The sequence below is a fragment of the Numida meleagris genome, chromosome 8 (assembly GCF_002078875.1).
Source record: "Numida meleagris isolate 19003 breed g44 Domestic line chromosome 8, NumMel1.0, whole genome shotgun sequence".
Classification (NCBI taxonomy): Eukaryota; Metazoa; Chordata; class Aves; order Galliformes; family Numididae; genus Numida; species Numida meleagris.
The window spans coordinates 450,846-473,359 of record NC_034416.1 but is presented as its reverse complement, the minus strand read 5'-3'; the positions used below and the strand labels follow the sequence as shown (position 1 = coordinate 473,359).

At 51.0% G+C, this 22,514-nt stretch overlaps 1 protein-coding gene across 1 annotated transcript in view; it reads right to left on the bottom strand.

The window, feature by feature from the left end:
- The window catches only part of AR (androgen receptor), a 49,585-nt gene that overhangs the window by 14,932 nt on the left and 12,139 nt on the right, over positions 1-22,514 (bottom strand). The window contains exons 2-3 of the mRNA XM_021405900.1: positions 13,644-13,795; positions 3,266-3,382 (exon numbers count right to left, since the gene is read on the bottom strand). Of these exons, the coding sequence (XP_021261575.1) occupies positions 3,266-3,382; positions 13,644-13,795 (269 nt within the window). The remainder of the gene's footprint in view (positions 1-3,265; positions 3,383-13,643; positions 13,796-22,514) is intronic.

The window sequence follows — 22,514 nt, the reverse complement described above, 5'->3', positions numbered from 1 at the left end:
GAGCAGCAGTACAGCTCGGGGCTCTGGGATGGATAAGATCCCCAGTCACATGAAGGAGGAAAATAGTGACCTGCAGGGCACCCCACCACTGCTCCTAAGAGCTGGTGCTGCTGATGCTGGGAAAGTGTTGTTCAGAATACAAAGAAGTGATGGCAAACTTCAAAAGACACATAAATAATAGAAATTAGACAATATTCTTTGGCATAAGAACATAATGAATGTTATCTAGGTAGCTGTAAAGAAGGCTAAGGGGTTATTAAGTCACAGCCAACAAAACCGACTGCAGGGGGCAGGAATTCAATAAAAGATGTTTTTTTCAGACAGACGAGCAAACTTGTAACAGAATAATCCAGTTGCTGGAAATCCAGGACAGGCAAGATGAGAAACCAGGAACATCTGTCACAACTGCGAGCGTAAGTAACCACCACAACAGCCTGGCAAAATGTGCTAGCAGCTCCACTGCTGGTAATGCTTGCAGCAAGGTCGAATGTTTGTAAGGCAGGAGCTCCATGTTGACTGCAGTAACTCGAGCTGAATTAGGACTAAGTACAGGTCTGACTCACGCCTCAGGCTTTTGCAGGGCATCAGCATGTTTCACAGCAGCCCCCAGCCCTGCAGGTGCTGGCTGTTAGCCGGGTGGGAGCAGCACAGAGCACAGCACTGGGGCCATGGGCACAGCCATGCAGCAGCAAGGCTGGGAGCAGGAGCAGCCTGGGGCCTCGCACGCCAAGGCTGAGACGTGTTGGCAGCACATGGGCAGGAGGAACTTACAGCCAGAGCCCTGCTGCCCTACAGCTGCGTGGGTTGGATGCGCCTGGTGCAGGATACGGGCGCCCGCTGCACTGTTCCTGTGTGCTCAGGCCAGGATGGAGCTGCAGATCTGTGCAGGTACCTGAGGTTGCAGCACAGGGAGCTGCTGGGGAGAGCGAGAGCGGTGCACCAGTAGAACCAAGCTCACGAGGCCGGCACCATCACTGCTGCTGCTGGGGTTTTTTTTTAACATTTTCTCTCTCGTTGGCTTTACAGTGTTGATCGGGAGAGAAGATTCTGTTTAATGGATTTCAGCTTTCAGGTCAGAGCGATCTCAATCAATAATGAAATGCTTCAAAATATTGCCATTCTGTGCCAAAGCAGACAGCCCTAAATAAGGCATTCAGCACAACCTCCTCCCACCGTTAAAATACTCCAAGCTGTGGCTCTGCTGGCCATGCTCGGCTCCATTATACCCTGCAAGTGCCTACTAATTAACAAGCAGTTAAACCCAACTGCTGGGAGCTGGGAAGCATTTCCAAACGCTGTGGCTCTCTACTGTGGGAGAAATAACTGCGGGCAAACTCAGAGCAGGCAAGTTTGTAACAATTGCCTTTAAACCGACATTCAAAACAAATGTAAAACAGACCGAGCAGAACAGGTCAGGGTGACCCAAAAAGCTCAGGGAAAAAATTGAAAAAAAATGAAGGGGGGGCCTCAGTGCTCGCATTGCTTTTGTCAGCGTGTCCCACAGACACTGCCCTGCGCTGATGTGCACCTTCCTCCAGCTCATGAAACCACCATGGGAAGCACCGAGCGCTGCCCCACTGGATCCCAATGTGCACTGCGCAGGGGGTGCCAGCCCCTGGATCCTGATGTGCGAATCCTGTGTGTGTGGGGGGGGGGGGCTTGTGGTGGCAGCCCCCAGACCACTGTGTTGGTGGTACCGGGAAGAAAGGAGCATGCTGCAGCCTGTGCCTGCCCTGCCTGCCAGGAGCTGCGCTTCCATCGCTTCATCGGATTCATTCCCCACTGCTGCCAGAGCAGACGGAGCAGGTGGGTTCCTGTGGGTTCCTGTCTGCTGGCTGGGAGCATGTGAAGCTGCAAGAACTGTCCTGGGAAAAAATAGCCTTAAAACCAGTGCTCCTTCCTGAGCAGTAAACCAGAACCTTTCCAGTAGCAAATTCTTCAAGGCGGCACTGCACAGCCTGGCAGCATCGGCCCAGCGCTGACACCCCTGGCATTGCAGGGCTGCCCTCTGAGCTGAGACTTTCATAGAACAGAATCATAGAATTGCTCAGGTTGGAAAAGACCTTAAAGATCATCAAGCCCAATCGCAACCTAACCATACTACTTTAACAACCCACCGCTAAATCATGTCCCTGAGCACCACATCCAAACGGTTTTTAAACACATTCAGGGATGGTGACTCAGCCACCTCCGTGGGGAGCCTGTTCCAGTGCTTAACAACCCTTTCTGTAAAGCAGTTTGTCCTGATATCCAACCTAAACCTCCCCTGGCGCAACTTGAGGCCATTTCCCCTTGTCCTGTCACCTGTCACCAGTGAGAAGAGACCAGCCCCGCTTTCGCTGCCATCACCTTTCAGGTATTTGAAGAGAGCAATGAGGTCTCCCTTCAGCCTCCTCTTCCCCAGACTAAACAGCCCCAGTTCCTTTAGTCTGTCCTCACAGGGCATATTCTCCAAGCCCTTCACAAGCCTTGTTGCCCTTCTTTGGGCCTGCTCCAGCACCTCAATGTCCTTTATTCTCGGCATCTCACGGTGTAAGCTGTGCTTCCCCTGCACTCGGCTGCCAGGGGCCTCTCCATCATGGGAGAGCCTCCCCAGCACGTTCCTCAGGGCATTTTCTTTTCCATCCCCATAGCAAATGAACTCCGAGCTGAGCCACACAGCAGTGCTGGAAACAGCGCATTGAAATTCTGTGTGTTTCTGAGGCAGAGAGAAAGAAAGACGGGCCCAGGACACATTGAAGCTTCGAATTGGAAACGCTGACATTTCAGGCAATAAGATGGGCTTGTCTGCAGGAACATGAGACTCACTGGCACAGCCCAGTTTGACATTCTAGGTTTTGGACAGAAAATGTCAGATTTTGTGCCAGTTCTGGTACAGCTACATGTTTGGGAACACAGACAAGCTACAACACCCAAAAAATGTCCCTTCACCTAGTTCTGCCTGTGAAAAGTCATATTAAAACAGGAGTGAGCTGCTCAAAGAGGCTTTGGTCTGGGTGAGAACCTAGCTGCCTGGCTGCTGAGACATTTTTTCAGATTAACAAGTTCTTAAATTAAGGAAAAGAATGCTTCCTGAAACGCAAACATAATGAAGTTAACGGTTTGGGTATTAGAAACGTGCAACTGTTTCCAGAAGCTCCCAATGCTCCGTCAGCCTCGCTCAGTCCCCCATTCCCTGCCTGCTGCCCAAGGAGCTGAGCACATCGCTCTGCAGTTCCCTGGCTGCCCCGCGCACCAGGAGCCAGCAGGCATCGCCCACACGTACCTCCAAGGGTCATCCCTGCCTCGTAGCACTTCCGCAGGCGGCAGGACGGGCAGTTTTTCCTCCTGAATTTGTCGATGGTGCAGTCGTTCCGGCTGGCACACAGGTACTTCTGCTTACCTAGAAACATCAGAAGGAACAACACATGGGTGGGGGGCACCAGTCAGACCAGACTCAAAAGAGAAATGGGCTCTCCTTGTCTCACCATCACTCAGCATCCACCAGGCTTTCGTTACAGTCAACACTACTGCTGCATTTCCACCTTAGTGCTGTGATGCTTTCCCCAGAACCACCTCTCCTTTTTCACAGCTCCACAGCATGCCCCCGGAGGCTGACAGCAGCACGTGGCACTCAGGGGCACCCCCCAGGCTGTGGGGACAGCTCCTGGTCAGCAGGCAGTGAGTGCACCCCGTGCCCGCCCTCATGCAGAGCGCTGCCACCAGCGAGCTTTGTGCAGCTGGAACTGCCTTCTGGCCAGAACGGAAAGAAAGGGACCGCGTCAGTGCTGACTTCCCAGGTCACCCCAGTAGAAAACTTCTGATGGAAGTAGGAAAGAACCCATGCTTTGGCACCTGCTGCTATGGAAGTGGTTCACTGCCAAATATATATGCGTGGTACGAGAGATGCCACCACACCTCTTCATGTGCACTTCTCAGAGGTTGGCTTTTAGAGATGGAAAATCACTCTTGCACCATGCAGGATAGTGGAAGTATGTACCACTATAATATGATGGAAAGTACAGCAATAATAACAGGGTGGCAAAGTCTTTGGCTGCAGCAAATGAAGACAAGCCCAAATGCAGCAGCTGTGGACACAGAAATAAAGGGAAAAGGCTGTTTACCCTTAGGAGGCCTCAGGTAGGCAGGGATGTGTAGTGACATCCCCTCACCTCCACTGCCAACCCTTAAATGAGGGCTGGGAAGGGGTGGATCCTGGCTCCTGGCATTGCATGCACCTGAGCTCCCCTGGGCTGGCCCTGCCTTGCACCAGGTGCTCCATCGCTGCTTCATAGCATACAGTGCTTTGTAGCATTTCTGCTAGAAAGTAATTAATAAATAACAATTAAAGCCTAATGAAGTGTAACTAAGTTAAGGATAGTTTGGTTTGCATATCTTTTGAAAGTTATTCATCTATTGCTTGGCTCTTTGCTTTAACAACAGCTTTCCCTCCAACAAGTTTCAGAATGCTGGAGCTGATCTGCGGAGCTGCTCGGCTGCTGCTCATCTCTGCAGTTTGCAGAATCGAGTCCCTGGAGGGCGGCTGTCCCTCTCCGGTCACGATTCCCTTCACAGTGCTGTTTGGGCATGAGTTACTTTCGATGCCACCCATTCACACTAATGGGGCTTGTTGCCTGCAGCTTACAGACCCCGGTGCTGGGGAGCTCGTAGCTTAAGGAGCTGCTGCCCCAGAGCTCTGCTGCTGCGGGTCTCGCTGTGCTGGCACCAGTAAGCGTATCCTGCGGCCCGCATTCACGGTCATCAGGAAAAAGCTGGAGCTGCATTTCCTGAGATCCTGTGCAGCAACACCTTTCAGGGCGCTAATGAGAATTCAGAGGAAGCTACTTCGTGCATGGCCAGCTGGTATCTTAGATTCACCTTTCCTCTTGCTCAGACAGCAGCCACCAGAAATCCAAATTTCATTTCATTTTCTTCACTGCTCCATTTGCTACACATGCCAAGAAGGAACTTCCCTTCTTGATTCATGATTTGTTTTCTTATCAAGTCTGAACATGTTTACTGGATCAAGATTTGTCTGATACTCCTCATGCCATTCCAAACTCAGCTAATCTTGGTGTATAATAGAGCTATATGCTTTACAGATTCTGTAGGACTAGACTAACAGGGAAATCAGACTATACTGAGTTTAAATGTTATTTATTGTTTTGCAAGCATTTGCTTTGTTTATTCCTAAAAGACTATTTCTTTTCATCAGAGATTTATTGAAAGGACAAAGCTGAATCTAGCAACTTAATGTAACCATTCTGACATTGTACTGCATTGGTTCACTTATTTAACATCTCCCCACCTCCCACACACAACTCCATAACATCTTAACATGTGAGAAACAGAAAAATTGGCCAATTTCCAGCAACACAGTACTCATAAATCTTATTGGCATCATTTGTTGCTTCATCATTGTTCTCCAGGTTCCAAGAAATCATTTGTTTTCTGCAATTGTGGCAACGGTGGAGCCCACAGAAATTTCCACCCCTCCTACACTGCCCATGACTTCTGAAACTGCACATCCGTATCTTCTGGCTGGCACCATCCATCTCCACCTGCAAAACTGTACCTGTAACCAGTAATCACAGCATCACAGAAAAGTAATTATAAGGCTCGGTGTCACAACGTACTCCTCTTACACCGCATGCTCACAGGGCTGTGCCCAAGGGCTGAAACAACTGAACTTCTAAGAACTGTTCCCATTAACAACTTATTATGCCATCCTCAGTGTCTTCACTGTTAGGACTCCAGACATAATGGAGCGAGAGTGCATTACCTACAGCATGTGATACCTTGCTAAACCCTCTCAATACCGTTCTCAACAGCTCCTGTTCTTATTCCCCCTCCCTTTTGCTCATTATCAGTGCTAAGGGCACTCAGAAAAGCCTCGGAAGCAGCTTGCACAGAATCCCGCAGAACACAAGCACCATCCTCCCTTTCAGCAGTTCATCGAGGACAATGAGTAATAGACAACTTCAGCTGAAACTGGGTTACTTGGAGTTATTTTTGCTCTATAGGAACCAGGTGCTGAGGCCATCCTCTCTCCACTTGACCTCTTTACATGCTTGCATCAAACAAGAATGGATGCTCTACTTTCGCAGGCGTTGGCATGGAGAGCCTGAAGCTGATTTTACTCTCCTTCCCCTCCAGTTTCCCTGCAAGATTCCCGTCTCAAGTCAATGTCCAACACTGGGAGGTTCTAGCGGCCATCAGAACTCCCACAGGTGTCCAACAGCCAGGGCTGGGACCTCCAGGCAGAGCCCGGCCACCTCGCAGCTCCGCCAAGGGCACGGGGCTGTGCCAGGAGCACCACACCGCCATCCCGCCTGGCTCCTGCCCCTGCCCTGTCTCGCCTCCCTAGTCTAAACTACAGCATTGTTGCCACGATAACAGCTCAAAATCTTCAAAAGGTCAAGCTCCCCGTGACGGGCTGCGCTCGGGATTCGCAACAGCCACCCGTGCCCCACAAGGACACCCCAGGGCCAGGCCCCACTCTGTCCCAGGCCCGGGCTCGGCTCCCAGGCCTCAGGCAGAGTAGCAGGCCGCCGGCCCTCGGGCTTTCCCAGATGAGGCAGCCGAGCACCCCCCGGCTGCCCCTCAGCGATGTGGGCCCTGCTTGCTGGCTGGGCAGGGACACGGGGATGCATCGGGTGCCTGCAGCCCCACAGGCAGCGACCCTCAGCACCTGGAGCACAAAGCACAGCAGCGCACGCACTGCAAGATCTCTACCACAGTTTTGCTTCCCTGCCAGCGGGCTCGGGGAATGCAAGATTTAAGTCCCAGTCAATGTGTTGCCCAGTGGTCACAGCGCAGTGTTTTTGGTGAAACGGTGAGGGCTGGCTTCCTGGATCACAAAATCAGCTCTTTGGGACAGATACCAATTTTCTGTTATTTGTACACGTGTAGTCTGGCGCTGTTTGTTTTAAGCTGTTAGCCATTAACAAAAGGGAAACAAATGGTAATGGAAAGACTGTTCATGCATCTGCTTCTGCTTTGTATGAGAATCAGCTGCTTGCTCGCCTTGTCCTAATGCCTGTGGACATTAAGTTGTCCTTTTCCTTTACTGCAAAATCTGGGAGCCCTGGTAACTCCTATCTCAACCATGGATATGTTTGTAACATGAACCCATGACCCAGGGAAGCCCACACTGTGTCACTGTCCCCATTAAGCCAGTGTCCCAAGCCGTCCCTGAGCTCCTGCCCCGCTGCCCACCACGGGCAGCCCAGGGCTGCTGCTGCACCACCCATGGCAGCTCCCCGGCTCTGCGACGCTTTCCCTCCTTTTCCAGCAGGGACTGTGCAGTGTTTGACACAGACACGAGCTGCTGAGTGATCCAAGCACAGCACAGACGTCTGAAGGAGAAGGTGCCATCAAACATAAAAGTCCAGTGAATAACAGAGCAGCTTGAAGACACATTGGTTTCAGCAACCCTAAGTTGCTTTTCATATACAAAGACCTTTTTTTCTTAATTTCAGGATCTTATTTTCTTCTTTTAAGAACAAGCTGAGACATTTGCAATCAACAATTCTTTGTTTAAGATAAATGTGCTATATTTTGTTTTGCTGAGGTTAGTACTGGAATGAATTTTTCTCCTTCTCCTTCTGGCAAATGGCAGAGATGCTCTCTTAAATTACTGCAAATCTGAGGCTCTCGCTTTGCAAATCTGTAAGTACAGGTCTAAACTTCAAGTGTACTCTTCTATTCTAGCCAGTGGCCCTGCTCTTCACAAAATCAGCCAGCCAGACAGTCTGTGCAATAGGGCTGTTGGCAACTCATCAGCCTCAGATGTTCTTAGTACCTGATGTTGCCTCGGGTGTGTATGCCCAGAGAAGAGCTTTCCTCTTCCCTGCGGATCCAGATGTTTGCTCACAGGCAGGCGAGAGACCAAGCTACAAAGGTAACCAAGGCCAGGGCCAGCTGCTGCAGTTCCCTGCTTTGCAGCACAACACTCTGCAGTACTTGCTGGTAATGCCCTTCCTTGTGGCCCTGGCTCACTCCTTTTCCACGCAGAAAGATGCTTCTGCCATCACTGAGCAATTCTGTGCCCATTCCTTGAGGCTGCAGTTAAGTCAGAAGCGGAAAGAGTGAAGGGAGAGCAGTTCTCCAGTCTCAACTGAAAATCAAGATTTATGGAGAAAGATTTGTTGTTCAGTTCAGCGGTGATTTAACTAAAAGCCTGTTGCCACATGAATTGTTGGGCTTAGTGCTTTCTCTTCCAGAAAGCAAAATAACCTATGTAAACATCTGGAGTAAGACTTATGATTGTGAAAGTGAAAACCCATTAAATACCACTTGGATGAGAGAGATCCTCATGTTTCAGGGCATAAACCAAACCCTAACAGCTGGCGGTAAGGCCAGGCAGGCTTTCTGAAAACGCAGATCTCACGGCACCTCACGGAACTACAGAGTCTCTTTCATAGCACTTTCCTGTGGCAGCTCTGGCTCCAGTCACTGTCACAAACTGGGAAACAGCAGGAGCTGAGCTGGCAGGTTTGGCACTAGAACCACTCCGAAGCTCCCAGTTTATGTTCCCACTGGAAATAACTAAACAGGGCGCAGCTATAAAATTCCCAATAATTAATAATAAGCCACTATTAATAAACTATCTTTGCAAAGTAGCTTTCTTAATAGTCACCCATATCTACCACAATTCTGAAGAAAACAAAAGTGTCTGGCTCCATCGTGATAGCGCAGTCAGCATGGACAATCCAGCTCCCCTCTCTTGCAGCTGTGATCCCAGCAGCCCAAGGGAGCCAGGAAGGCGTGCTGGCTCTGCACGGGGCTGCCTGAGGGCAGAGCTACAGGGAACCCTCCAGGGAGCCAAAACCAGTGGTCTACAAGTGAGAACATTCGCCAGTCAGATAGATGAGCATGGAAGATGCAGGCGCTGGCAAACTATCAGCATGTGCAGGTAACAGCTGAGCTTAGGAGGCAATCCAGGGAGGAGACGGCTGCAAGCCAAGGCTAAATGGCAAGCCTTAAAATCAAGCAGCTCTAGGACTATGCACAGTTAAGAAGATATATTTGAAGATGCTTAAATCCAGCAAGAGATGTTGGATTGTTGCTAAATGATGTGTAATTGTTTGACTCCCTGGCAACAAGACAAAACCGTGGTGCTTTAACTCGGGCTGACCTGAAGTCAGCCTGCTTCAAGCTCCACACAGCGCCGTGTCTGACTGCTCCTAAACCAGAACAGGGCCATCAGCTTGTTTGAGTGAAGTCTGAAGCAATGAGCAGCTGCCGGCTAGCAGACTTGTGCAGAGCTGTCACGCCCCAGTCACCCAGTGTCACTGGTGCCAGACACCATGGGAAGCCCACTGGGCTGCTGGGAGCTCGTCGGTGGACGGCAAGGGGAGAGGAGAGCAGCACATGTACCAGCAGTGCCTGCGATTTCACCTTCCACCTTCTTCTCTTTCTACTGACTTTTAAGTGTAAGAATACCCAGAGGGCTGTGAGAAACCAAACACTGAGGCAGTACCATCGTGGTGTTGTAGCCTTGCGGACCCAAATCTTTTGCACAATGTCAGATCAGAAAGGAGTCGAAATAATGGTAAAACACAGTGGTGGTCTTTGAAAGAAGCTCAATTCAACCTGCAGCCACCTCAAAAATTGGCAAGAAACTGTTGTTAGCTCTGATACATTTCCCTGGTGAAAGGCCAGTCCTTGCCAGGTCACCCACGCACAGTGCACAAAAGGCACTGATGGCAGCCTGCAGAGCAGCCTGGCTGTTAGTCCTCTGGGAAATTTGCCAAATATGTGTTGGGGTTTGTTTGTTTGTTAATTTAGCTCACTGTCCCATCAAGAATGCAGCCTGTGGATTCAGAGCCCTGCAGTACTGCAGAGGTAGCTACTTCACCAGCCAAGATGGCCATGAGCCCTCCTGCAGTCCTGGAGGGATGAGGAAGGTCTAACATTTCTCAGGGATGAGAGCAGGGTATGGAAAAGTAATTCCTTTCCTGAATGGGATGAGATGGGATGACAGGAACTCCCGGAGGGAAATTCCTGGAAGAAAATTCAGTTTTGTTCTCTGCAATGGTGATTGATTTTGAAGTGTGTTGTGTTTGGAGCATGTCTGTTTCAGGCACTTGTACGGTACAGTAAGGACCAGAGCCTAATGCCACTGACTCACAGAGTGATCCGAACCGTGCAAAGTGATGCCCTTCCTAATTGTGTTAGGATAAATGAAATCTGCACAAGGGTGGATGTGCGTCTTGTTCACCAAATCTTTAGTTTTGTAGGAGAAGGAAGGAGGAGGAGGAGCCCTCCACGGGCTGAGGATGTGCCTGGCAGCAGGGGTGCAGCAGAAATTGCTGGGGCAGCAAGCCCCAGACAAAGTGGGGTGACACAGGGAGAGGTGAAGGCCAGTTCTGACTGTGAGATATGAGGCTGTCAGGATTGCAAGTGAGGAAGTCCACATCAGAGCTGGAGAATCTGCAGCAGCGGTTTTAGAGCTTGCCTATATTTAACCTGGACAGCTTGAGAGAGGTGTGAATCAAAGCAGCTGACAGAAAGAGATCAAGAAAATACTCTTCACTTTTCTACTAACTCTTCCAGAATCTTTCTCAAAGAGTTGGCTGGACTCAGTATGTTTCAAGAGGGGAGTCAATGTTATAACTTCTTTTAATTTTTTTTCCTTTTCTAATCCTTAAGTCAGTGCATGTCCATAAAATCTTATTAAAAATCCTTAAACTATTGCAAAATAAGTCCAGTACTGTACTAGGCGATGACTGTGATGAAACTAAAACCTACATATCCAGCTATTCCCTGTTCCCTCCAAGGCGATCTCTTTGTGCTGCTCTTCAGTTCGTAGCACACTGCTGCTCTGACCCTTCCGAAGCTAATGACACCAGAATCAGGAAGGCAACAAAAGCACTGGGAAAGCTTTCCAATTCGCTGTTGTAAAAGGTCTCCAAAGGTGCCCTAAGGTTTTCAGAGATTCATTTTATGGGCAGCAAAACATAGGAACACACCGAAGTATCAGCTTTCAAAAGTACTCAACTTTAACTAAGAAATGTCTGGCTGGAAAGTCACCAGCTACATTCAATATTTATATAAACAAGCCTGATTTACTGTCTATTCCCCAAAATAAAGATGCTATCCATGTACCTCAGAGCCAAGTAAAATCTCTCTCTCCTTAGATCCAGTTACTCAGTAAGCAAAATGCATTCATGTTGCTTGTTTTGCTGAAGACCACTGGGCACAAAATCATGAGGAGTCCTGCATCTACCCCATGACTGGGTTAAACCCAGATAAACTGCCTCCCATTAACTTCTGTGTAACACCCCCCTAAGTCATTTCAGAAGTTGGAAACAGCCAAAGAAGCAGGGAAGACAAATAGGACCAAAGCTCCAAGAAGCTGCACGGGAAGTTGCAGCCCCAGGACTGAGCCCTGCTATCCACAGGAGCTGGGTGCCACAGCCTCCCGGCTTGTCAAGCCATGGCTCCCTGCTCTTCTCCTGCTCCCTCATTTTCTCTTGCCATTTACCCAGGCAGCCGTTGTGCTTCCCTCTGCCACCTGAAGCCCGAGCCCAAAAGCGTGGCACTGGCCCCACAGCTGCTGCCCCTTGGCATCCCCAGCACTGAGCCACATTTGCAAATAAGGCACTTGGCACTTGCTGTCCTTAAGAACAAAGTATCCCCAGAACAAAGGTTTCTTCCATGTAGAAATATCTGCCACATATAAAAACAACACAAAAATCCTTTCTGAAGGAACTAATGGAAGTTGCATTGAAACCAGTGGACCTCCACTCCCTGATATGCAGTGGGTCCGCTGCCTGACAGAGAAGGGTCAGTGGGAAATGTTTTGGCACTTGGCCCCTCAGCCAGGGGAGCCTGCTGATGGAAATCCAGCTAGCAGCTCTGTGCATGCACTCCCAGCCTGTCAAACAAAGCCTGTCCGTGAAAGAAAAGGAGCTGGTATCTGAACCTGCAAAAGGATTTCATTTCCATTTTTATGTGCTGCAAAGAGCCACCAGGTGCTGCTGCTGTGAGTGCTCCCAGCAGGAGGCAGCCCCCACCCCTCCCTGCAGCACACTCAGTGCATGGGGCGGGCAGCAGGATGCTGGGGGCAGGACCCCATCCGGCAGAACCACTGCTGGACCCCAGAGCAACCACGCACTTCTAACCCTCTGCAATACCGCGAGTAGGAAGGGGCTCAAATGCTGTTAAAATTCATGAACCAAGACAATCAAGAAAGGGAACAACCACACAGCGAATGGTTTAAGAACAGTGCAACCAGGGCAGGCTGCAGCCTGCCTTCCCTCTGCATCCTCCTGCGCTCAGGGCTGTGCTGTGCAGGACAGAGCTCTGTGCAGGAGGAGCAGTGCTGCGGCACCGGCACCGACACGGACTATTTCGTCAGCAGTGTCTGACAGCCACGGCTCCACTTACTATAAATCAACAGTTACTTGCTGACTTTAACAAACATCCGTTGTTTACTCTGGATGCACAGCTAATTCATTTGGCCTTACACAAAACTGGTGTAGAGACATGTTTGTAAATGATTTACGTGGGGAAATATGCCAACCACTATCTATTAATGCTATTGGGCCACCATGTTTTGGCAATAGGATGCTAGAGTCCTCTGCAGCACAGCCTCGATTTTTCCTTCAACTAGTGCTGGCAAGTTCCAAAGAGCCACTCCCAGCATGAACGATGGAGGAAGGGAAGGAAACAGGACTCCACAAACACACGGGGTAAAGCTGCACGAGCCTGGAAGCAGCGCCCTGACAGCGGCAGTGAGCGCAGCCCACCTGGCCCCCCCTCAGCAGATGGGTGAGAGGGAGAGCTGGGACGAGGCGGAGGGACGCAGCAAGCACTGGGCGCAGCGCTGCCAGGACTGGGCGCCGCCTGCAGCCATCCTGCAGTGACCCTGTGAGCTGGGCTGCAGCGCTGTGCAGGAGCACCGAGCAGCTTGCACCAACACAAGGAGGGACCGGGAGCCGTGCGGGCTCGCCGCCGCAGGAAGCAAGGCTCATGTGTGCCTTACGGCGGCACTGCGCACCCGGCAGCGAGGCCTCCACAGCAAACTGCCTCACTGCTGCCAAGGAACCGCGACTCTACCCTGCAGTTAGAAACCAGACTTTGCTGACCCGCCCGCCCAGGGAAGCGGCTGGATGCGGTCCCTCCATGTGCTTACTACCACGGAGAGGCGGTGCAAAGGCCTTGCTATGGAGGGGGACCAGCTGGGCTCACACTGATTTCTGGAGAGCCTGGCACTGCGGAGCCGAGCATGGAGCAGTTCCTTCCATAGGGGCGAGAGAGAAGGATCACACACGCTACAGTCAGGACATGGGGCCTGGCGCCAGACAGTTCTGCTGTACAGGGAGCATTGCAGTTCTGTAGGCATTGAGAGAAGGGACCCACTGAAAGGGGTGCAAGAGAGGAAAAGCATCCTCTAAACTTGCACTTGTGAGTTGGAGACTGCAGGAGGGCTGATAGGATCTTGGAGCAACCTGCAGGGTTCTCAAGAGGAGAAGCGGGAAGTGACTCCTCTGGGGTCTAACTATGTCACTGTGGTAAGCCAGAACTGAGAACTGTGTTTTGGCAAAATGGCTTGGTTACTTCCTGAGGGCAATCTGTCTGAGTCAGGCTCCTTTGCTGGGGAAACCCAGCGCTCGGAGGTGGCAGTGACCGTCCCTCCTCTCCGCCTGCATTACCTTCAGCCGCCCGCTTGAAGAACACTTTGCAGCTGCCGCAGGTGAGGGCTCCATAGTGGCACCCGGACGCTTCATCGCCGCAGATCAGGCAAGTCTTCTGAGGCGGAAAGTAATAGTCAATGGGCAGGATGTGCTCCCGGCCGGCCTCCAGCCTGCAGAGTGAAGAGAACAAGGACAAGGGAAGGGTCAGCTAAGGAAGTCAGGACGAGCTATAAGTGAGCACAGCGGATGGCACGCGGGTGTTCACGGCAAAACCCCACATTTCAGTGCCGAGACAAGCCAAGGACTGATCAGGAAGAAGGCATGAAATTACTCAGCCCAGCCTGGCTCCAAACACACGGAACAGCACGCGGGGTTGTCCGTCCTGCCGTTATCCCTGGGTACATGTGTGACAATATATGGCACAGTACAGGTACCACGACAGCACAGCCCAGCAAGGGAAGATGGCTGGCACTGGCTGCTGCGCTGCTGGTGTAATTTTGGCTTCTGTAAAAAGGCTTATACATGCTCATTAAGCTACTTTGCATGCTCATTAAGCTACTTGATCCAACACTGTGTCATTGTTGTCACACTGCTACAGATGAATTTATCCTTTTGATTCCTAATTTAAACAGATTAGTTTTTACAAAGCTATCAAACTCAAAACCTTTTCTTTTCTTCTTGCTTAGTTCCTACTCATTCCCTCTCTGAATCCCCAGCAATAGCTGGCTTGAACTCACTTCCAGGATGCCTTCCTCATCCATGTGACTACTAAATTAGCCAGAAGCCTCTGCTGAATGTCAAGCATTTGGTCTGAACGTGTCCCAGCAGACTCCTGTTTATACCCATGCCATGACTAAAGGCACTGTACCTCTCCTCCTCCCTGTCATAACAGTGCACTGGGAATATCGTCTGGTCCTTGCCCTGCAATGGCCCCACAGCCAGAGCGATGCCCAGCTGGCCAGAAGATGCTGGAAACAAATCTCAGATCCCAAAATTAAACACACATTGTTTAGCATGTAAAAGCTGTGATTGTATATTGGAAATGGGAGAGTGTGGATTACTTCCTATATATATATATATATATATATATATATATAGCTTCCTATTTTCCACTCACCTGCTCAGTAGCCTGCATGACCTCCTTGGGGTTTTCAGTCTGGGTGGCTGGAAATGAGGATGGGGACAGAAACCAGCCTTTAGCAGGTGCACAGCACAGACCCCCAGGGAAGCTCAGGGTCCTCTGCACCTGCTGCCACTTTCCCTAGCTCCCACATTCGACAAAACCTCTTCCAAGTTCTGCTGAGAAAGCACAAGGAGCCGCTGCAGCCCTTGCATAACACAGGCAGATCCCAACAGAATTCCAGGCCTGCCACATCTCCTTATTCACCTGCACACTCAAAGCTTTTCCCTGGCGGCTGCTGCCAGCCTGCCCCCTCCCTCCTGGCACATGGGGTGCTCTGCCCCATCAGATATGATGCGAAGCTGCTGCGCAGAAGGCACAGGGATGGGAGAGGAGATTTTCAGAACTGCAAGCTGATGCATGTCCAGGCAGCACGAGAAGTAGTAGTAGTTTTTTACTAAAATTGACTTTCTGTAAAAATGCTGGGCTAGGCAACTGACTTCCAATAATCAATAGGTCACTGCCATTTTCTGGTTGAAAATATGTCTGCCTGTAGTTTCTGGAGTTTGAATGCTTGCAGATAGGAGTGAACATTATGTTAGGAGTGAATGTCCCAGTGCCAGGACTTCTTGTGTAAAGATCTTTGTACTTGGAAAGGTCCCATTTGGCGCCACAGGGCAAAGCATCAGCACGGCTCCCAGGGCAAGGGACCGCTGTGCTGGCAGGCAGCCCCTGTCCCAGGCTAACCTGTGTGCTGCCCTCGGGGCCCACAGGCAGCTCTGCCCTTCTGCACGTGGCTCAGGCCAGAGGACATCTGATGTGCAGAATAAGCGGACAGCCAGATCAAGGTTTAATTAAGGAAAGATATGTGTGTTATTTGTCTGCCCTGATCACCAATTTTTCCACTTGAGTTTGCATCTCCTCAGGTGTTTCTAGCTGGCTGCACCGCTGCCCTGCACTCACCTCGTCCCGAAGCAGCGCTGGGAAGCAAAGTGCCCCACACTTTCCCTGGGGCGGCCTCACAGGTCACAGCGGTCCCCAAAACCGGGAGACTGTGCAACCTGCGCTCGCACGCAGCGCTCCCTGACACCGTCAACGCTGCTTCCACTGGGAGGGCTCAAGGACCAGCAGCTCTGGAGGAGACCTGCTGCAAGGACAGCGGCACGCTCACCAAGAGCAGCTGCCTGGCCTTAATCTTTTGTTTAGAGATTTTGACTCTGGCAATAGGAGTAGCTTCTTTGGTTCAGAATTCCCATTCTCTTCTGTTCGACATCCAAAGAGATACGAATCGGACTGAGGTGAGAGAGGCTGCAAATGAGAACAAGCACGTCCTCAGGAACAGATGAAGAGATTTGATTCGCTTAAACCATACCAAGAACTGGAGAACACTTGGCAGTGTAGGCGGGTCTCAAGGGGCTGGTGCTATTGTTCCATGGACAACTAATTGGGATGTTTAATTTCAACCAAAGCCCAGCTCTGCTCACTGCACGGTGTGCCCCTCGCATACACGACGGCCGTGTCTACTGAAGCACATCTGTCTGTAATAAACTCCTTAGAAGTGAAGTATGAAATAGCACAATTATTTGGTGAGATCAAAACCCAGGCTCTTCTCTTTCTTCTGATCTTGTTGTCATTTCTGTCCTTCAAAAATGTTGCTGTGTTATAATCCACATCAGAGAGCTACGCAGATCCTACCTAGATGGCAGGTTAATAACTGGAACAGCCATTTTATCCCTCATTCTTAAGGCATGAAACAAAAATTTTGAGTCATTTGTCATCTTTTCAACAGTAGTAATCAGAATCAGTGATTCATCTGGAGATGCTGCTAAACTATCCCTTCCTTACAAGCTCGATTTCCAGGGCTGTCTTCGAATTACTGATTAAATGGAGGAGATCAGAGAATATTCCACACTGGAAGGGACCCACAGGGATCACGGAGTCCAGCCCGCAGCCGCACACAGCACCACCCAAACCCTGTGTCAGAGCGGTGTCCCAGCGCTCCCTGAGCTCAGGGCTGTGCCTGCTGCCCTGGGAGCTGTGCCATGCCCACTGCCCCCCGGGGCAGAGCCTTTCCTCACCCCCACCCAACCTCAGGGCTCAGGGCTCCCCCAGCCCCCTCTCTCCTCACAGCTGGCTACAACACTCCTGCCCGGTTTAGGCATGTAGATGCAACAAACGCCTCCTGTCTCTTCCCCCCCACACCCCTCCTCCTTCCTCTGCCCCCCAGCACTTTCCCAGCCCAGCTCAGCGAGGCCACATCACCACCGCTTCCTCCCAGGCCCTGGCTGCACCACAGCCCAACCAGCAGAGCTGTGGGGCTCAGCTTTGGCTGCTGTCATAAGGAAATGCTGCTAAGAAATAAACAACAGGATGATACAAAAGCTTTGATAAAAATGTCTTATTCATCCTGCATTTGCTTGGATTCCAGCAACGCTAGACCTCTCCTTCAGTATCTGCTACCCTTTTTCTCCTCTACGTGTAATTAGACACCTGAAAAGGACTAATTTCTCCCCTCTGTAAGGCCTTTTCTGTTATTTGTGCTGTGTATCTCAGGCAGGAAATAAGCAAAAGGGACTCTCACAGGAACAGCTGTTATGATGATAGACGGAGGGACCAAAAAGACCTTGGAATATTTTCGAGGCTTAATTATTTAAAGCTGCAAAGTAGGTTAGCAATTGAGGCTTGAATGGCACGAGACGACACAACACATTTTTAAGCAGTTCTCCCTGAGAAAAGCCCTGCGAGTTCCACTGAGCCTCCACCCGCACTGCCACCGCTGCCACCGCCTCGTCTGCCCAGAGATGGAACTGGGAGGGAACGGGCATGCACTGAAGGTTAACCCTGCTGAAACTCTACTGCCCTGGGGGTCTGCACTCGGGAAGACTCTAACCTCCAGTGCCCATCATGTCTGAAGATTGATGTTACAAGCAGCTGCTCCTCGGAGGGCACGGAGCTGAGATGTGAGATGGAGAGGCACAGGGTGCTCCTGGGCCTGAGTTACCTTCACTGCCCACTGAGCTGAGAGCACCTGCTAGGAATGCCCCGGGTTATAGAAAGATGCCAATTTGCATTTTTCATCCTTAGAGAGAAAAAAATGTAAGAAAAATGTAACATAAAAGGTGGGTAATGGAGCAGGAACTGCGACGGTGGTACCCTTAATGATCTATTTTCCAACTGGTTTCTGAGGGACCTTTTAAGAGGGCTCTCAAAACATGCTGGCGGTGACACAGCGATGAGCCAGCAGAGGAGGATTTATGGGTAGAGTCCCCGCACCTGCCCCCAGCAGGAGACAGCCCTGCGTGGGGCAGCGGGGCTGCAGGCAGCCTGAGGGCTGCTGCCCACGGCGTGCAGTGCCGCATCCCCAGACCGGCTGCTGTCCCTACACCACACGGCTCCAGAAATAGGGAGGTCTGATAAAATTAAGTACTGAGCATTGCAGAGGGCTTAAAACACACTAAGGCAGTTTGCACAATATATGGCAAGAGTCAGACTGCCTCAGAAACCCAAAGAAGAGAGATAGCAGAGCGCACACAGACACAACTTGTGGAGCGGTGACGTCGGGATGAGATTCCAGCCCCATCCACAGCGCGAAGGCCAAGGTCAGAGCTGCTCACACCGGAGCCCAGCCGCTTCCAGAGCGGAATCAAAACAGCCTCGCTATCTCTCTGACTGCTACAGGGAGGGTTTTGCAGCCATTTCAGAAAGGCTCTTGGAAGGGAAACGAACAGAGTCTCCTGAGCTCATAACACATGCACATATTTCTGTAGAGTAGGAACTGTAGCTCTGCAAAGTAATCATTTGCTTGTCAGTAGTTACTTTCACCAAGCAGACCCGATTTCATAACGCTCCCAGAAGACCAAGGGCAGTCATGGATAGGAGAGGAGCCAACCACTCCTCGCAGCCTCCAAAGTCTCCACCTCAGCCATAAAGGTGCACCCGACCCAGACGGAGCCGAGGTACAGCTGGCCACCCCTCCCCATGCCCAGGGCTTCTGACTCTTGGTACCGAGGAGTACGCTTGCTCCAGCATCAGCACGGCTTCTGCACTCCATTCCTACCTGCTGTAATTAGATCAATTAGTTAAGCAATCCACCATGCTAAGAACACCACACGCATTGGTTATACTCCCTCTGTTTTTCCTCAGTTTAACATAACGGAACAAACACAATTTCCACCCACTTCAATCTTACATTTGACTGCATTTCTCATGCTAAAATTACTCCGGCAGCTGCAGCAGGACTACCCACCAGACTGAAACGAAGATTTACAGTGCTGCTCTGTGTATGGCTGCTCTGCGTATGGCTGTGCTTTGACGGCTGGCAAAATTTCACGGTTGTATCAGCTCACTCATTGAGCAGTGTTACTGTTTGCAGGGCTCTGGGATTAACTGCACTGTGCTGAACACACCATGGCACGCTGGGCCCTCACTCCTTAGGACAGCGCTGGTGGCTTTGTGTCTTGCAGTGCTACACGGAAAGGTCTGCCTGGCAAACGCGCTCCTGGGGACACCGAGCCACAAACTGAGGACACACTTGCACAGAGACTTGGATGATGCAGGACCTTCCCCAGCCATCTCAACTAATGTCATATCTGAGATATGGCGATGATATCAGCAGTATGTGCCGCCTTTACAATGGTATCTTTGTATGTGACATTTTCAAGAAGGAATATTAAAAATAGCTGGCTTCCTGTCAGTGGAACCGCACGGCTCCCGCCTGGACAAGGGCCCATGATTCACATCGGAGCGCCAGAACTGTGCTCGGCTAAGAGCACCGCAGTGCATTTCAGGCACGAGCCTGACGCTGCTGTACACATTCCCCTCTTGGTGCTGCTGCTCCGGCCAGAGCCACGCGGGGCCTTAAGGCATCACCACACTGCGCTGCCTCAGCTAACAGAGCCGCCTGGAAGCTTTAAAGCATCCCATCTGTTAAAATGCTTTGAAATCATGCAGCCTTGTACACTGAAATTATTTCCCTTTTTCTAACTATCCTTGAGTATGTTTCTAAACTGCCAGTGCTCTGTTTTCATGTATAATTGCTGGAGGAGGAGAGGTGAGATAGCATCTCCGAGGCAGCAGAGGATGGTGCACAGCGTGAACAACAGGGACACGTCCAGGTAAACTCGTGGGAACTTGAACTTCACTGCAGTTAAATAAATGCTAGAGGGTGACTGCAGGTTTTTGGTGCCCCTGGTGGGGGCAGCAGGATGAGCACATCCCCAGGGCAGGGTCCCTTGGGTGAGCGTTCCTGCAGCGTGGCACTGCCGCTGCAGGTAGCAGCATCCCAGGACTCCAGGGGAAAGCAAACTTTGCAAAGCCCAGCTGTACAAATCCACTTACAAATTTCATAAACTATTCCTTTTAGAATATTTTTTCAGTAGAGCAACCAAACTGTCCCGTGCCTATTGATGGAGATGGGTGGGCAGAGTTCACTCCATCACACAGACAACAGAGAAATCTGATCTTACTGTGACAATTAGCTCTGACCTTCCAGACATGCCTCAAAATGAAGCAGAAAATGGAAAACAAGGTTACTAAAGGCTCCATAAAGCCTGAGCAATGCCCCTCTACAGTCCTGCATTGCACAAGCACCTCTGCAGATGGCAGCTGGCTGTGTTTGGGCACAGCACTGAGATCACTGCTGCTCTGAAGCCGAACCTCCATCCAGCAAGCTTGAGGAGCAGCTTCAACAAATCAGCTCAGAGAAGAAGATGAAATGCCTGATTTCACCAAACAGAGGAAGCACCTGAGCATCTCCTGAAAGAGACAGGCATAAAGCCATCGCAAAGTTCTAGGAGACTCACCTGACTGCCAAGCACCAAGGAGACAAAAAGTGAAAAAGGAGCCCGGAGGTCAGAGCCGTGCAGTGTCACCCTGGTGACTGCAGTCACCTGGAATTCACAAGGACAGGATCATGGTGTCCTTGGTTGCACAGAACCCTGCTTATTTCCCAAGGAAACAGCCCATCCTGTACAATGCTTTTGAGTTAGTTTAACACACACCATAATCTTCAGTCCTCAATCCAACTTGTCTGCTGACAAAACATGACTACAGGGAAAATCACAAATAATGAGGCGCTCATGGTCTGTACAGCTCGTGGTCAGAGGCACCACCCTCTGCCCAGAGGGTCTGAACCCCCCCAGGAACCACCTGGACTGTTACTTCTCTCTGCAAGCTGCTGCGGGCACACCAACACCTGGCTTTGCTCTGAGGACGCTCAGCCTTCCCCCTCCAGCACAGAGATGCTCATTAAGCACTGCAGCAGCAGCGAGGGGACGGGGCCGCTGGCCATGGTCACACCTGACATATGCATTGCAGGAGGCAGCAAGGGCCAGGGGACACACGCTGCCCTCCCGCACACCCTTCACGTGCAGATTCCTGTTTGTTTCTGTACCGCATGGATCTTAATGCCAGCACCGCATTTATAAACCAGACAAGGAGTCTCTGCTCACAGTACCCCACAGAGCAATACTTGTGAGCCACGTGTGCTCATACAGCCACAGACAAACCAGTGGATCTCCGGCGCTAGCACCAAATGCAAACAGCGCTGTCAGCAGCAGAGCGCTCACTGCGAGGGCGTGAGAGCACGCTCGCTCCCACCAAGCCCTCTGCTCGCAGCCAGACCCACCCGCCTGATTCCCAGGGAGGATCTTGGAATCTGCTCCCACAGATTAATACGGGCACAGGAAAACCGCGGGCACACGGCTGCTGCGGGGGCAAGCCGTGCACGCGCGAGGTGCGGTCAGGACCACGCGCACATCCTCAGCACGGTGATAAGGACACGAGCACGCTGCTCCCTGCAGCAGAGAGGCGGGCAGAGCAGGGAGCAGCGCCTGCAGGACGGGGTTGGCACGGCACGGGCAGCGCCGGGGGCCGGGAGCTGCATCCCAGCACCGCGCCCAGCCCCGCAGCCCACCCGGCGGGCTACCCAGTGCAGCAGCACACCTAAGTTCACATCTTCATTTTGCGATGCCTTGCATGTTTTCCTTTTCAGGTGGGCCATACTGATGTCTCCCCAGAGGATGAGGCAGCTGTTTTCGTTAACAAGAGCTTTCTCCTTTCAGCAAACACGTATCTGTTTCTGAAGGAATGGCATGACTTCAGATTTTCCATTCCGTAACACAGAAAATGCTGCATGGCACATTTTTTATTTATTAGATGCCAGATGAATGCTTAAATTGTGATGAAACGGGTCCATAAAATCAAAAGAAATGTGAACATTTTAAGTCGTTCTTCTGGCAAGTCAGGACTAAATTCACCAAAACAGACTGTTTCTCACATTAATTGTCTGCTGAAGCCAAGAAACATCATTTGTAAGCTGTAAACTGCGCTGTCTCATCTTTGTCTAAGGTTTCATGCCGCTGTTTCATGTCTCATACTTCACACAGGCTGGAGGAAATCCTCCTGCACTTGCTGTCTGCTCAGCCCTGAACAGGTCTCGCTCTGGACGACCACCCTCCCAACTGCCCTGACTGAATACATTGGTTTGCCTCTGGCTACCTGGCCACTTCAGAGCTGGTTTAGCAACACAGCGAACTCCTAGCATTGACTTCTCCTGGGAATCTGGCCTCCTGCAGACTTCAGCAGCAGCTGTGCACCACCTACCATTATGTCTGAGTCAAACAGATCCTAGTAAACATAGGTTTCCCCATTCTTTCGCAATGAGAAAGTAGGAATCAGGCTCCACACCTTGCTCTGCTTGCAACATGAGCATAGCAGCCCTCCTCTTACTGCTCGCTTAATGGAAGACAAACGGCCCTGTCAGCTCTGCA